This window comes from Mus musculus, chromosome 1 (assembly GCF_000001635.26).
Source record: "Mus musculus strain C57BL/6J chromosome 1, GRCm38.p6 C57BL/6J".
NCBI lineage: Eukaryota > Metazoa > Chordata > Mammalia > Rodentia > Muridae > Mus > Mus musculus.
Window position 1 is genome coordinate 120,602,191 of NC_000067.6, and position 16,372 is coordinate 120,618,562.

The following is a 16,372-nucleotide window of genomic DNA, read 5'->3' on the forward strand; positions in this document are numbered from 1 at the left end:
CTGCACCCCCTCTCCACCCACGGCCGCCGCCCCCGGATTATTTATCCGCAAAGTCCCGCGCGCGCCCATTGGGCCGAACCCTGAGTGTCAGCGCGAGTTCTGGCTCGCCATTGGTCTCACACACGTGCGGCCCTGACTCACGTGCTTCCGGTTTGAAGGCAAAAAGTGTGCCTGGGTGATTTTTTTTTTTTTTAAGCGAGAGAGTTTGTGCAAAGATCCGAGCTGTCAGAGATTTCAGGGGGGAAAAGGGAGCCCGGCACTGGCGGAGACGCGCTCTCCCTGCAAAAAAGCAAAGACGATTAAAGGCGCTGCCAGCCTCGCTCTCTGGGCACAGCTGAGCGTGACACTGGGGAAGTCAAACCCCTCTACTGCCTAGGAAGATGGCTAGACTTTAAAGATTATTTTTTTCCCTTTAAGGAAAAAGTCTCGGAGCTTTAAAAAAAATTCCTTTTTCTCTTTTTTTTTCTCCCCTCTTTTTTTTTTTTTCTGAGCCGTGGCTTATCCCCCCATTAAGACCAATCACTGAAATCTTGTTGCTGAAAGAAAAAAAAGAAAGAAAGAAAAAGAAAAGAAAATAATAGCCAAGTGTCTTCACTGTATCTGGATGTCTACAAATTAGAGAGAGGGAGAGAGCGAGATTTGCTCCACCAGAGCGGGCGAGAGCCAGGCCAGACGCTCGCCTTTCTTTTTTCCGCCTGCATCCGCCCTGTGCCTTCGCTGAGGCTTCGCTTTGCCTTCTTCCTCTCCGCGCACCCCCACGGGCCCGCTGGCAAAGTGGGGTGGGGAGCGAGGCGCGGGGGGCGGGGGCCGGCGCCGCGGCCAGGGCTGCCGGGCGGCCGAGCATGGAAGAACAGCAGCCGGAGCCTAAAAGTCAGCGCGACTCGGGCCTCGGCGCGGTGGCAGCGGCGGCCCCGAGCGGCCTCAGTCTGAGTCTGAGCCCAGGAGCCAGCGGCAGCAGCGGCAGCGATGGAGACAGCGTGCCGGTGTCCCCGCAGCCAGCGCCCCCGTCGCCTCCTGCGGCACCCTGTCTGCCGCCCCTGGCCCATCACCCGCACCTCCCCCCGCATCCCCCGCCCCCGCCGCCGCCGCCGCCGCCGCCACCGCAGCATCTCGCGGCGCCTGCTCACCAGCCGCAGCCCGCGGCCCAGCTGCACCGCACCACCAACTTTTTCATCGATAACATCCTAAGGCCCGATTTCGGTTGCAAAAAGGAACAGCCCCTGCCTCAGCTCCTGGTGGCTTCGGCTGCAGCCGGAGGAGGCGCAGCAGCAGGAGGAGGAAGCCGCGTGGAGCGTGACCGAGGCCAGACTGGTGCAGGTAGAGACCCCGTTCACTCTCTGGGCACACGAGCTTCGGGGGCTGCCTCGCTCTTGTGTGCTCCAGATGCGAACTGTGGCCCACCCGACGGCTCCCAGCCCGCCACCGCTGTCAGCGCCGGCGCATCCAAAGCCGGGAACCCGGCTGCTGCGGCGGCCGCGGCCGCAGCAGCGGCTGCAGCGGCAGTGGCGGCAGCGGCGGCAGCAGCCTCGAAGCCCTCGGACAGTGGCGGTGGTAGTGGAGGCAACGCGGGGAGTCCCGGGGCGCAGGGCGCCAAGTTCCCGGAACACAACCCTGCGATCCTACTCATGGGTTCGGCTAACGGTGGGCCGGTGGTCAAGACTGACTCACAGCAACCCCTAGTGTGGCCCGCCTGGGTCTACTGCACACGCTATTCGGACCGTCCGTCCTCTGGTGAGTACCCGAGCCGGGATGTGCATATGTGTCCAGGCCATGCTCTAGAATTTCAAGCCGTCACGCCCGGGAGAGTCCAGTTTGAAGCTCCATCAGCTTCACGTTTTATTTCTCTTGCCCCGGGTCCTAGTCACAACCGATCCTGTGCTCGATTCTGCCCTGCCATGTTGGCCTATTCGACCAAGGAAGTTACAGCTATTGGCACGCACAGGAGGCTCCAGTTTTTGTCCTTTGATTTTACGAACTCTGAGCCCTGAGGTCATTTTTGTATTTTATTTTATTATCTCGAAGAAAGATATCTAATTACTCATTGATCTATTTAGTAGGGAAAGGGCGCTTTGAGCTGGCGGGAAGATAGGCCTAGTTAGTGACTTGGTTCTGCGTCTACCACCGTAGTCCTGTCCAGAACTGTCTTTAGCCAGGGAGATGAACCGGAGAAATATTCTTTGCCGTGTGTTTTAAACAAACACTATGGATATTATACTGTGGAGAGTCCATTTGCATAAAAACAGATATGGGAGAGACAGAAAAGAGAAAACCTCCATCTCTTGCGCCCAGCCCGGGAATGGGGAGTCAACCCGCGTGGGTAGAATGTAGAGGAAGGCCCTAGCCAGAAAGGTGAGTAGCCTCTGCTCGCTGGTGCTGGCAGGCCGTGGGAGAGCAAAACAAGCAGGCTACTGGAAGATTTGAAATCTGGACCATGGGCAAGGGAATCAGCGTGTGCCTGGCAGGGCTCCCCTGTCCCTTCGGCCTGGGTTTCATTCTTTTACTCTCTCTCCTTCGCAAATATGCCCGTTAATGGCTATCTGCGTGACTTAGGACAATTCTCTGCTTTCTTTTCCTTTGCTGGAGCACCTACCTACCCAAGGTCAGCTGCTGGGCCCTAGAAGAGGGGACTCAGGCCTGCTTCTCCTTGCACAGAGCGGGCGTTTCTAGGAGGCCAGCGCCGGTCCCCCGAGGAGAACAGCAGGGGCTTGGGTCCAAGGTCAGCTTTGGGCCAGGCAGGGGGCCGGGCAAAAGGTAGCCACAGGCGCCCCACTGCTGGCTGGTGTCTTGCAGCCTTGCTGCTTCGGGCTGGGTGCGGATCGATGCGCGCTATCAGCCCCCGCCATCTCGAGCCCCGTTATTGACAAGTCGGGCTCCCTGAACCTCCGAAAAGCTGCTTTGATTGACTCGCCTGATGGATAGAGTGATTGAGCTGTCAGGCTGAGTGGGTCGGGCCGGCCAGGAGGCTACGATTTTATTACAAGTGTCCGTGCCTCTGCACACAACAACAACACTACAACATGCTCAGGACGCACCTCCCGCAGCGGAGTCTCTTGGAGGATGCGCACATGTCCTGGGCCATCTCTGCCTGCTTGCCTTATGACTCATCTAAACCCAAGTCTTGCTCAGGAGCAGGCCTTGTCTTTGTTCCTTGCTCCTTTTCTTTTTATAGACCAGAGAAGGCAGGGACCAGATACTTCTCCAAAGGCAGTTAATGTGGAGGAGTGACAACTTAGACGTGATTCCTACAGCCAGTAAGGCCTGGACTCCTCCTCCACACACAGCTACTGACCCTAGGTGCTGGTCGGCTGCTCCATCCAGTTACTCAATTTTTCCAGTAACTAGGTTTGCACATGCCAGCAAAGACCCCTCTCTCAGATAGTTTTAGGTAATAACAGACAGGTCAGGAACGGCCTCCATAGCTATCACTGAGGCCAGCAGTGCCCACATCCCAGCAAGAGTGCCACGAAGCAGGTTTCAACCCTCCAGCCAAGGTCCAGCCTAGTTCTCTCTCCTTGGCTGGACCCCCATACCCACCTTCCACATTAGCATTTGAGAGAGGCCTCATTCTCTTGGAGAATGGCCTTCCTACACCCCATCTTGGGGTAATAGCACAGGTCCCCCCCGCTGTGATTGTTTCTTTCACCAGCATCTCTTGGTCCTTGTTTTGCTTCTGGGTGGGGACAGCAAGGGAAGGGTTATCACCAGCCATGGGCTTCCCAATTTGTTTGTGTTACTTCAAGACTTTTGCACCCTGAAATTATGCAGGCAGGTTTAGAAAAGAGATAAGAGAACCTCCTCCCCCGCCCCACACCATGGAGAGGAGTCCTAAGGGTCCTTCTTTTTTTTCTTTCTGACATCAACCAAGAAGCTAAATAGAATGTCCCAGGCTTAAACTCATAGACCAGGGGCAGCAGTCCTAATAGGAATGGGCAGGCAGTGTCCTGCTTCGCTACTGAAAGAGCTTCCCTCAGGTCGAACAGAAAGAAAAGAAGGCAGAAAGGGATTCCTGATTCTCTGGAGTTGGGTGATTTCAGCTTCCCTGTTCTCTCTGAGGTCAATGTTGAAAATCAGGTAGGCTTCTCTCTCTCTCTCTCTCTCTCTCTCTCTCTCTCTCTCTCTCTCTCTCTCTGTGTGTGTGTGTGTGTGTGTGTGTGTAGCTTCCCAAGAATAAAGTGAGAACCAAAGTAGATCAGAGATCAGCCATTCTTCCCAGGGCCTGACCTTACTGATGTATTTATTCCAGGGCTAAGAAGACATTCTGGTTCAGTGATACCCTAAGTCTAGGTTATACCTTGGGACTCCAAGAACTCACTGTATCTTTAATTGCTCCCCCAGCCCTATTTTGTTGTTGTTGTTGGCCTTCTGGGCTGGACAGTACTGGGAGCTAGGTCTGTTCTCCATCTTTCTTGAATCGGGTGGCCCCTGCAGTCCCTGCCAGTGTGCTTGTTTGGTTTCCGAGTCCCTCCTGCAGAGGGGGGCCTAGAGATCTCAATGGTGTAGAGAGGGGCTCTTTGATGGAGATAGCGGACCCAGCAGCTGGCCTCTACAATCGCCCCGGAAACTCGGGATCCCCGCCCGCGGTGTACTCCACACAATTTTCTCAAGGCTTACTCTGCCCTCTCCCCCTCCCTCTGTTCCTGACCCCCTTCCTCCCCTCCCTGGCCCTGTCCTCCCCGCTGCAGGTCCACGCACCAGGAAGCTAAAGAAGAAAAAGAACGAGAAGGAAGACAAGCGGCCGCGGACGGCGTTCACGGCCGAGCAGCTGCAGAGACTCAAGGCGGAGTTCCAGGCAAACCGCTATATCACGGAGCAGCGGCGACAGACCCTCGCCCAGGAGCTCAGCCTGAATGAGTCCCAGATCAAGATCTGGTTCCAAAACAAGCGTGCCAAGATCAAGAAAGCCACCGGCATCAAGAACGGCCTGGCGCTGCACCTCATGGCCCAGGGACTGTACAACCACTCTACCACCACGGTTCAGGACAAAGACGAGAGCGAGTAGCTGTGGCCAGCTCCGGGGCCCGCGGTCCAACGGCGCCCGTGCCACCTCCAGGCTCCTCGGGGCTGCCGCTTCACCAGCCCCACGCAGAGACGATCGCTATGGAGGGAGGCATCAATCAGGGCGACAGAGAAAGCGAGCAAGAGAAAGCAATCCTCCGAGTGGACATTCACATAGGAACAAAACGGTTTTTGAAACGGGAGTAAGACTCGGACAGGTGCTATGGGGGAAAAATAAACATCTATTCTCTAACTCACTGTATAAGATGAAACTGCGAATTCCTTAAAGCTCTATCTAGCCAAACTGCTTTCGACCGTGTATATATTTAATTTCAGGTAAGGAAAACAAATATGTGTAGCGATCTCTATTTGCTGGACATTTTTATTAATCTCATTTATTATTGTTATAATTATTATAATTATTATAATTATTTTTCCCCTCCTCCCTACCTTGCTGCACCCCCCCCCCCCAGCCCAGTTTCGTTTTCGTTGCTCTTTTCCTTTGAATGTTTTTGCTTCTCTGGGTACCTCCTGCACCCCCAACGCTGGCCCTGGTTTCTCTGGGACTTTTCTTTGTGTGAGTGTGAGTGTGTTTCCTTGTGTGTCTGCCCCTCGCCTCTTCTCTACCCACCCAGGATTCTTCTATTGGTCTTGTCTATCCCTCCCGTAAATCCCCTTCCTTTTCTGGAGACTCCTTGAGAAATACAACCCCACAGACTGCGAGACTGAACCGCCGCTACAAGCCAAAGATTTTATTATGTTCAGAAACCTGTAGTCTGAAATAAAATGTTCACTGTGTTCATGAGTTGCTGACTGCCCTCTTCTTTGTGGGATGAGAAAGAGCCCATCCAGGTACTGTGTGGCGACCACCCTGGCTGTACAGGGTGGGAGCAAAACCCTGGGAAGCTCAGCTATGACTGTAATCATCACTGCTCAACAAATGTTAGTGTGAAAGGGAGTGTATGGCACAGGCTGTCCAGGTTTGCTTTGGTCTGGAGGATATGCCGAGTCCCTGAATGTATTCTAGGCGACCCCAATGTCAGAAAGTCCAGTCCTTCACTGCCCTTCCCCCAAAGGCTCCAGCTGGCTGCTTAAGCTTGTTCAGGCTCAGCCAACTGAGTCCTCTTGTTCAACCTGCTTCCATGAACAAAACTATACCTCTAGGTCTTTTTTTTTTTTTTTTTTTTTTTTTTTTTTTTTTTTTTTTGTGAAAGTCTAAGACTAGAGGCCTTACCAGGGCCTGCAATGGTGGCAGACTGTTTGCAAAGCTGCCCAGCTTTGGCCCAGAGTCTCTTCACCTCTTCCTTTGGGCATGGGATTCCCCTCCGCAGGTAGCTAGTCTGATTTGATGCTCGCAGGGCTTCACTGTGTAATAGTCTCCTCATACTACAAAGAGGAGGCCCGTCTGTGTGAAAAGCTGTATCTAGTGATCCTGTTCAGGGGGTCTGGAAGCCCCCAAACAGCCAGAGGCCTACCTCTCCCTGACCTGAAGCTTCAGTATAGAGGTTCCTTTTCCAAATCCAGCAAAGCTTAGCCAAATTCCTCATTTCAAGGAGAGGAGATTGTACACAGAAGATCCTAGGACAGGCCAGACACTTGGCCAACCCAGAGAACCCTCTGGGGAGTTGTCAGTGAGTGGGACAGACTCTCCAGGACTGACACCCCCTGAAGCTTTCAGAGGCTAAGACTAAGAGCCTATTTAAAGGTTCCCATCTCTCTTTTGTTTAGAATTTTATACACTATAAATTCTACTCTCCTTTTTTTCCCTATATGCAAGATGCATGTAACATGTAAGCAACTATGTATAGGTATGTACGTAAATGTGCCAGATGGGTGTCCATACGTTTGTGTGCACATGTAATAGTGTGCACATCATGGTGAGCCTCGGTTCCCGGCCATTTTGTTTGTATTCTGCGTGTGTTTTTGTATTGTGCAGCTGAGTGGTTGTTACGCTGCAGGGTCTGACACATTATTGGACATTTGTGAGTTCGGGGGTGTCCGTATTTGCACTAGTGTGCATTTGCGCATCAGAACCCTTGTCTAGTGTGTTTGGGACTTGCATGAATATGGGGACCTTTCCTCTAGAGTTTATTTCCTGATGCCCCCTCCCCCAACAGGATTGATTTTTGGAAGAAATGAGAATGGTCCAGTTATCCCACTCTTTTCTTGAAAAAGTCCCCGAAATTTGGCTCAACATCCCGTTTCTCACCAGGGAACTAAAAGTGCTAGGCTCTGTACCCCAGGAAGAGTCCCACACTGTCTCTGTCTAAGGGCTTGGGAACTTGGGGTCCAGGGGCCTGGAGAGCAGTTGGAAGTCATTAAACATTCCTATGGGTCTCTTATGTCTTACTGTTGTTTTGGGGGTGGTGCCTGCACATAATTGGTGTTCAGAGGTGACTGGAAGCATCCGTCTTGACAGTGGTGCTTGGCTTCTTGAGGTTTTGCTGGTTGGCCTTCAGGTGAAGAAGTCCGAGGTCTGAAGTGCTGGCCAGCTCAGAATCTGGAGCCGTCCCCACCCCCAGCCCCCATCTCCCTCTCCCCAAAGGACAGAAAGCACATGGGGATGTGGGTTCATGGCTCTTCTACCTCCTCCTTTACCGGCCATGGCCCCTAACTTAACGGAAGCATCCACTGCCACCCATTTCAGGGGCTAGGACAGAGGCAGCTGCAGGAAGTGTCCCATTCCCGAAGCCCTCCTCCTACCACCCAGAACAAAAAGGCCAGAGACAAGAGATCTCCACCCCCTAACCCCAGGGACAGCAAAGGCCACTAGTCCAGCTCCTGGGTGTGTTGGCTAAGCCTCTGATGGGAGCGGTATTGTGATGTAATTTGATTTCTTACCCATTATCTCTCTTTATCTTCTAATCACGTGGGCAAATAGAGTTTTCTTCATTGTTCGGCAGCAGAAACCGGGGCTCTGAGAACTTGGAAGCTTTTTGTCCTCTGAGCCTTCGTCTTTTTGGAGCCCATACTTCAAAGATTTGGCCAAGGCCTTGTAGTCAAGGTCAGGACCGACCTTCCTCTTCTCTCTCCTTCCGATCTGCAATTTTCATTCTCTCTTATTGGGGCAGCGAAGAAGGGGAGGACGGATCCAGTCAGACCTTATTCAGGCACCCCTTCTTTTAAAAAGAGAGAAGGAGAGAGTAATAATGATCATAAATAGGCATTGATTTCTCGGATTTATGGGGCTGGCTTGGCGAGCTGCCTGTGTATTAAGTGGGGGGGGTTGTATAGCTACATCGAGATAAATACTTGAGCTGAGTACACCAACCCAACTTCCTCATCTTCTCCTTTTCCTCCCCCTCCCTTAAGGATTGGGATTGAACCATATACTTAAATCTTCCTCAGCCTAGAAGGAAATACAAGCTGCAGGAGTCTAAACAATATCGATTTCAAGATCTCTTTTTGAGGGCAAAGGTCTCTGTTTCCTCTCTTTTCCTACCAGGGTGGGGGGAGGGGAGGCAGTGGGAGGGATAGGATGAAGATAGGGAAGGAGAGCCTGCATGGAGGCAAAAGTCACTCGGTGAACATTCTGCCTGTGCACACGTCTGCAAGTGGACTAGCTTTGGGCATTTTGACTTGTATGTTGTGCATATATTTATTTAGGCTAGGGAGGCGTGTTGGATAGATAGGCTCCAACGGATGCCTGATTCCCAGGCCTCTATATGGGGCTGCCCAGGGTACAGAGGAGTGGCTCTGGCTACCATAACCCCATCAGTCACAAGAGATGAAGCTACCTGGCAGCCAGTCAGCACCTCAGAAAGTTCCCTTCCCCCATATCTCTCAATGAGACCAAAGTGCTGAGACAGGGGTGAGCTCTGGCCTCTCCACAGCCTGAAGCTAGAGGCACCAGAAGAGAACCTACCCCGTGCTAGACCTTCTCTGGGGTGGCCCTGGAATTTTCAATGGCCAGTTGTGTGTGTTCCAGACAAGCCATTCATCTGGTGGTAGACATGATATGATTTGCTCGCCTATAGGCAATAGGAATGGGGGCAAGGTTGCGTGGGTGGGCAAGATGGGCAGGAAGGCCATGTATCCAGCAGAACCTCCCATTTGCTGCACAGCCTGGCCTTGTTTAAGCTGAACATGACACTGTTCATATTAAAGACCATAATGGTCCCTCTTGGGGTTAGAGCACTGTTCCATTGCTCTTGACCACTGGAGGTTCAAATCTTCCCTTGACCTCTAAACTCATCTAAGAAGACTCCTACACTTGAAGACTTATAAGAAGGAGGCATGTCCATTGCAGTGCACTATTTTAATCCTAGCACTCACAAGACACAGGGAGGCAGGAGGATCTTTGTGAGTTCAAGGCCAGCCTGATCTAAAGAGTGAGTTCCAGGCCAGTCAAAACTACATGGTGATATTCTGCCTCAAAAATAAATAAGTAAGAATAAAATAATATAAAATATATAGAGAGAGATGGTGGAGGCTCTGGTTACCTTGGCCCTCCATCCCCCCAAACACGGATAATGGAGCCCCAGTCTGGGAGTAGTTCTCGGGGATGCTCAAGTACTTAAAGGCTTGCTTTATGTGTGAAAACAACCCATTCTGAGAAGGAAAGGGCACTTTTGAGAAGCACAACAAGCAGGAGGTGAAGCCCTCAGATGTGCTGTCTATATCCCATCAGGAGAGTGGTGTCAGTGGACAAGCAAGCAGGACACACATGCAGCTATCTACACATGCAAATGCATATGTACATGTATGAAGTGCATGCATGTCAAAAGCAAATATACTTGGTTCTTACATTCAGAGGTGTGATCACAGCAGGTGCAGAGACACTACCAGGGCACAAGGTTCTGACAAACACCTGGGCCAGCGAAACACCACAATACAGGCACTTACTGACACACCCAAGTCCCAACTTGTAGGCTTTGCTCCTAGCCAGGATAGAAGACAAAGGTCTCTTCTAAGGGCTTCTGCATGGTTGCCACCAGAGAGAACTAGGACTGAGAGAGATGGGTTGTTTGGGAGTCAAGGTTTTCAGTCTCGGACCCCTACTAGTAGCAATAGCACAGTGGTTGTGGGACTTCCTGGAGATGATGCTGGAGAAGCTGGAGGCAAAATGATGTGTTCCAAGCAATTTCTTAGAGAACCTGGCATGTAGCTGGCCCACACAATTTGCTTCAGGAATGTGTTTCCATCTTCAGCCTTTGACACCCCCTCTCCAGGTGGAAGAGGTCTCCTACACTATAGCAGACTTGGAACTGGGGTGCTTTGAAGACATCTGGGAGGATTCTAGGCTGAGAGGAGGAACACTCACCCAAGTCTAACCCTAAAGAGAATTCTCTAGCTGCAGACTCAACTTTGGGCAGTGGGGGTAAATTGAGGTGGGAAGGGGGCACAGAGAAGGTGCCTCTTCAACACTGCAGGGGGTGTATAAATCTACCTACTGAAATTTAGGAACTAATACCAAGAATTTTTTCCCCTGTCTCATGCAAACACATCCATCCCCATAGTGGGGATGGATTGGGATGGAGGAAGGTGGGGGTAGTAGGGTAGAGCTTCATTCCACGTGGTGCCTAGAAACCAGGGCCTTCTGTGTAGAAGAGAAAACCCAACACTCAAAAAGCACAAGAATTTTTAACTTCCTAGGGTACTCTATTGCAAATGGCTGGGATTCCTGACAGATGACAAGCTTTTCCATAGAAGACTCTGTTTGGCCTTGGAGTTAAGGGAACCCGAGGGGACCCCAAGCTCTCCTGGCCTTAACATCTTTTGTGTTGGTGAGAAGCATCAATTACAGGGATGATTTCCAGATTTCCACCGCAAAGCACATGGAGGACACAAAAGCTGTGACCTACCAACCTCTCAGCTGGCCTCTCCTTATCCTTCTCACCTCTTTCACATCTGGACATCTGAACATCTGGCAGGTCAGAACAGATGCAGAGAGGGAGCATAGCAAAAATTTTAAATTATTGTCAATATGCTCACTACTTCCTGGTGGATGGTTGAACACATCTGACATTCATCCAGACAGGCACATGTCTTTGAGATCCTTATCTGTGTATCTGTACCTATGTCTGTATCACCTTGTCCAATTTACAGATAAGAAAATGAGGTCAAGGTCGTCTTAGGAAGGTCACATTCAATCTCGTTGAAGTTTACAACGCTGGGCCTCCCCTACAGCTGAACTCTGACATTTGATAAGGATCTGAGGTGGCTGCTTTTCTGGGGCCTTCGATCTTAAGTAGGAGGAGGCTTCATTGCCTCCTTCAATCTTCCTACCTTCCCTAGATAGTAAGGAGTGCAAGACCCAAGGTCTATATTAGTTTTCAAGGGAATCCAACACTTGCCATCCTATTTTCTCTTCCCTTTGCGTTTCCACCCACATCTCTCGCACCTGAGCCTGGACTAGGCCGAAAAAGCAGGTACTAACCCAGCATTGTATTCCTTTGGCCATCCTCCAGCCAGCCCCGCCGCTGCCTGCGCACCCACAGTCCTCCGAGAGAGCTGCGCAATTCATTTCCGGTCAGCACAGACCAGGTCGCAGGCCTGGGGTCACCTCTCTCCTGTACCTGGGTGAAAATCAAACCGTTCGGGAGTTCCATTGAGGCCTCTGAGCGCACCTGTTATCTCCGCAGGGAGCCCCAGATCTATCTGTTCAGCGCTCTCGCGGCAAGGGCCCTGACTCTGCTGGGGGTTCTCTGTGAAAAGTCCCCCGCGCCACCTCTCCTACGGTTTGGGAGTGACACTCAGCCAGTCTCCATCCTGCCCGCCTCTCCCAGGCTACTCTTTGTAGGTTTCAGTTTGCGTTTGCCTCGCTTCTCTCTGCTGCTCTTTAAAGATTTAGGATTCGGTCCCTTCCTGGTTCCTTCACCCCAAAGTCTCCACTTTTGCAGCGGAGGTCTCCCTGTTGCTTTGGGACAGTTACCCGCCCCCCCATCTCTGGGACTGGGACCCCGCTTCCTAAAGTACTCCAGAAGGAGAAGGACTGAGTGTTCCTTCGATCCACAGTCCTCCCTCTCCATGGTTCACTTGGCCCAGCTCTTGATTTTGCTCAGCTGTCTGTATCCAGAGGATGCTCTGGGGGTCCAATTTGGTGACAGTCGCTCCCTCCCACTCCCGGTGTTGCTAACGTGTAAGGACTCGCTGACCTTGAGTGCAGACAGGCTGACCTCTTACGCTTCTTCGCAGCCACCCTCAGCCCTCAGTTGACTGTGTGGAGAGGGGGAAGTGGGGAGGTGGATTCCAGTGGGGGCTTCTAGGGGCCGGCCTGGGGATAGTGAGAATCACCTTTGTAACCGTACCGCCGCAGCCGCGGATGCACGAACCGGACCTGGGGCGGTCCAGGCCTGGAGTCAAATGAGGGAGGGGGAGGGCTGGCCTTCAAGACTGAGGAAAGTAGACTTTATTTGTGTTGTTGCTTCAACACGTCCTGGATAGACAACACTCCACATTCCCACCGACATTCCGCGGCGCCCAGTCCCCTTGGCTTCTGACTCTGCCCGACCAGGGCTGGGCCCCAGTCCTCTGCCAGCCTGAACTCAGGGGAGTGCTTGCTCTGCGTTTGATTGGGGAAGTGCTGTCAACTCAGCTTGAACTTCATTCTTGGTGAGCGTTTCAGAAGTCCTTTTTGGGGGCTAGGGGGCGGTGAAAGTAATAAACTCCCTCTGCCACACTAGCCTCCTTTTGTGCCAGTACAACTTGGCTGGGCAGAAACTTTCACATTCCCTCCCTTGTTTGAGCGGAGGTATCCGGCCAGTTCTCTAGTGCCTTCACCGGGCTCCAGCTTAAGTCTCCCTAGAGTTTCTTTACAACCAATTTATCTTTGCGGTCCTTCCTTCCCCGAGTTACGCCCACCCAGGTCCTACAGAGCTTCCTGGGGGGTGCTGCCCTTTTCTGTGGGTTTCAGAGCCTGCCTGGGTCCTTCCATCTTTTGCTCTCGGCGGACTGACCGCTGGCCTTCGTTCCTGGGCTTTCTGGTGTTTTCCCCGCTGTCCGAGGCTGAGGAAGAAGATGGACACAGGAGGGTGGCTGGACTCCCCCGTCAGGCCTCTGAATTTCTTCAGGGATAATATAGCCTTGAAGTAAAAAGTTGCGTGTTTGTTCTTTCGGAGACTGGCCTGGAACTGAGATATCCCAAATATCTAGAAAACGCTCAGGAAACAGAGACTAGAAAGACATCCACTTCCTCGGACCAAGTTCAACCCAAATCGACAAATATTCCCTGTGTATCTTGGTTAGAATTTAGACATGGTGGATAGAAGTCCCCTAATCCCCCCCCCCCATCTTCACCCTGTACTGACAACTTAGCTTCTCCCCCCACCACAAAAGAAAAAAAGAAAGCAAAAACCACTACCTAGAAGGAAAAAATAGCAAGTAGCTGAGGGAGGGGTTGTTTGGACGAGAGGAGGCACCTAGAAAGGGAAAAGGTTGCTGCAGCCTCAGCAGTGGGCAAAAGAGCCTCTGGAGATGGCTGGTTTCTATTCCTTCTGGACTGGAGACCTAGGAGCTTGCGGGCCTTAACTTTTCTAGGTCCCTCACTGTTCCCACAAGCTACATTTTATAACTTTACTTCCTTCACTCCAGGCAGGGAAGCTATGAGAGTGTTTGGATATGGTCCACCCATCCCGGCAACTCACATCCTGCCTGGCCACCCTGTGAGCTTCCCCAGGATGGAGTAGAGACTTTTCTCTTAGAGACCCTCTAGGGCCAGAGTGTCGATGATCATTACTTTAAATTAAAAGTCCCTCATCCCTTTCTGTCTAAGCTTCAACTTAGTTTCAGAGAATGAAGCATGAAAGCTTTGATAGAGATTACCAATGCTTCATTTATTCCCGCAAATGGCAAACACGGCCCAGGAAAACGGAGCCTCGCATGCAAGCTCCTTGTCTTGGATCCTCAACCATCTCAGCCTTCACAAGCTCATTTGGCTGTGAGACGCACTGGGCAGGGAGAGTCTTGTACAGTGGGCTTCCTCCACCCCCCACCCCCAGGGAATCCTACCGCTTAGGGCTGAGACTTCATGCTGTCCTAACAGTGTAGCTGTTGAGACCAGCCTGAGAGGGTAGGGATTTGGCACCGGGGAAGTGAGGGGGAGTGGTTCAGAGTGCACCGATCCTCAAGAGTCACTAAATGGTTATGCGACTGTGACTAAAGATTCTCACTCTAAACCCACCTTATCATTCCCTATTTATGGGGGGAATCCATGGGAAATTCCTATGTAGTGTATGGCGAGCTGGAGAGGGTCAGGAGACCACAGTTCCATTTCTGACCTATTAACATCCCATCCCAACCCCACATCAGCCCCTGGGACTTTATACTTGCCTATAAGATTGAAACCAAGCGCAGGGTTTCCTCTGTGGCTGACTTTCACCCATTTCACGCAGACCACCCTCCAGGTCTGGCACACTCCACCCCACTCAGAAAAAGTGCAGTTATTTTGGACTCAGAGCCTTTGAATCTTGCTATACAAAGCTCACCTTGTGATCCGGGGTAACAAAGTGTGCTAGGACCATTTCACAAGATAGGCATCGATGGAGCCTCCAGGAGTTTAAAAAAAAAATGTGAGTTTTATTCTTTTAGATGCAGCAGGGAAGTTTGAAGCAGGAACAGTTGCCTCCCTGGTGGGAGATCAGCCTCAAATTCCTTTGTGACACTGTATTATTAACTTCCAAGTAGGCAATGACGTCTCCACATTCCAGCCACCTGGAAGCCCCTGAAACAGAAAGATACCTTTGGGGGAAGGTAGTCAGAAAAGATAAGGGGCCCTTCTTCCTGTCACCTTAGCCAGCTCAAAGGGCATAACCATTGTTGTACTTGAAGAACTAAGTTCCATTTTCAGAACCCAATTTGTTTTTTGTTTTGTTTTGTTTTTGTTTTTTTTGTTTTTTTGTTTTTTTTTTTTTTGGTGCGATGGCACATGCTTGTCCTATCCTTGTTAGGGAGACCCAGGCAGGAAGATCCTTGGGTCAGTCAGCTTAGACTGCTTGCCAAGTCTTAGGCAAAGTGAGAGACCCCCTCTCAAAATAGCAAGATGGACAGAACAAGATGTTGATGAGCAACAGCTGAAGTTGTCTTTTGACCTCCACAGGTGCCAGCACACGGGTGGCTGTACTTACCTACACACCCCATGTATCTCTCAGAGAGCAAGGTGACCCCATAGAGCCCACAGGGGTCTCATCATAAAAGAAAGTGAGCCATTTGAAGTGCAGAGGAGTACCCAGCTCTACACTGGGGAGGAGGAATTGAGGTAGGGGCGGAGGCGGATACCTTGTGGACTCCTGGAACTCATGCTCATTTTTGACTAATTACTCACTAATTACATCATGAAAGCAGGTGAAGGCAGTTGCCACGAAGCTTGACCACCTGAGTTTGATCCCAGGATCCCCACAGAGTAGGAGAGAGAAGATCCCATGTCTACAGGCATGTGTATACGCACACAAAAGTGAATGAATAAAAATGTAACAACCCTTTTTTTTTTTTTTTAAATACTTTCCTGCCATTTTGGATTGATGGTCTGCAAAATCAGAGGAGGAGGGGTTTTGAAATTTAATTAACAATTAAATGAGTAGTTCATGAGGCACAAGAACTACTGGCCAAAGAGGGGAACTGCAGATTCAAGGACCTTAGAGATGGGTTTTGCTTTTTCTTAATGCTGTTGTTTTGGCTGTTCTAAGAGGGTCTTGACATGTGCCTGTATTTTGGATGCATGCATTTTCTGGGGCAGTGTGGTGAGAGGAAGTCCTCAATCCTTTCAAATCTAGAAAGTGCCCCTCTGTCCAGTGCTGGTGATACTGGGCAGTGACTTGAAAACAAGTTGCTTAGAGGACACAGTTCAGACCCTAATGCTGCCAGTGGAGAGTGTTCCTGTGTCCTCGTGTCCTCGTTCCTTACCCAGTTGCTCAATGTGGCTGAAAAGGAGTGCTTTTGAGAGGCATCGTCAGGATGGGCGTCAGAATGGCAAGTTCTGCAATTGCTTGCCCACCTCCGCTAAGGCTTTGACGCTTCACATGACACTTCCAGATGGTTTCATGAGTCAGATGCAATTGCAGTCCCTGTCTAGGCCCTTGGACTGCTGCACAGCTCTTAACCTCCATGAGCTCAGAGGCAGTGCCCATGGGACCTTGGTGGGTTCAACTGAGTTGAATTTGAGATCTGTTAAACAGAAAAGGAAAAGTGGGATTTTGGAACATCTACCTTAGCTTACCAAAAGCTTCAAGGGCAGGGTGAAACTCCAGTGTTAAAGTGCTTGCCTAACATGCAAAAAGCCCTGGGTTCAATCCCCAGCGCCCTGTGGACAGGATGAGCTGGCACACCTTTGTATCTCAGAGGTAGAGGAAGGCATGCTTAGAAGTGCTAAGGCTTCCTCAGCTACATAACAAGTTTGAAGTGTGCCTGAACTAGCCAAGATCAGGTCTATAACTAACTAACT

At 51.1% G+C, this 16,372-nt stretch overlaps 1 protein-coding gene and 2 long non-coding RNA genes across 10 annotated transcripts in view; 2 read left to right on the top strand and 1 right to left on the bottom strand.

Moving 5' to 3' along the window:
* Positions 1-296: 296 nt before the first annotated feature.
* En1 (engrailed 1) lies at positions 297-5,801 on the top strand. The gene is made up of 2 exons (NM_010133.2): positions 297-1,731; positions 4,683-5,801. The coding sequence occupies exons 1-2, from the start codon at positions 843-845 to the stop codon at positions 4,997-4,999; spliced, it is 1,206 nt and encodes a 401-aa protein (NP_034263.2). The 5' UTR covers positions 297-842; the 3' UTR covers positions 5,000-5,801.
* A 419-nt stretch (positions 5,802-6,220) lies between these two features.
* Gm34352 lies at positions 6,221-14,572 on the bottom strand. Of its 2 annotated transcripts, XR_387333.2 has the most exons (5): positions 14,421-14,572; positions 12,894-13,019; positions 12,093-12,211; positions 11,375-11,513; positions 6,221-8,114 (listed from the first exon to the last, which is right to left on the bottom strand). It is a non-coding gene; the product is annotated as a predicted gene, 34352 (long non-coding RNA). The 2 variants fall into 2 exon arrangements; XR_003947972.1 differs by having other exon boundaries at positions 12,093-13,019.
* Positions 12,464-16,372, top strand: part of 2610027F03Rik — a 148,914-nt gene continuing 145,005 nt past the window's right edge. For 5 of the 7 annotated variants that reach the window (XR_878468.2, XR_878474.2, XR_387323.3 and 2 more), the window contains exon 1: positions 12,464-12,549. This is a non-coding gene — a long non-coding RNA (RIKEN cDNA 2610027F03 gene). Of the gene's footprint in view, positions 12,550-15,031; positions 15,191-16,372 lie in introns of all 7 variants that reach the window. The other 2 variants (XR_001779381.2, XR_387329.3) reach the window with 2 other exon arrangements.

Bases quoted from the DNA above. Each gene is read 5' to 3' on its own strand.
- En1 (NM_010133.2), top strand. From the start codon at position 843: ATGGAAGAACAGCAGCCGGAGCCTAAAAGTCAGCGCGACTCGGGCCTC. The intron at 1,732-4,682 runs GTGAGTACCCGA...TCCCCGCTGCAG, and splicing joins TTCGGACCGTCCGTCCTCTG to GTCCACGCACCAGGAAGCTA.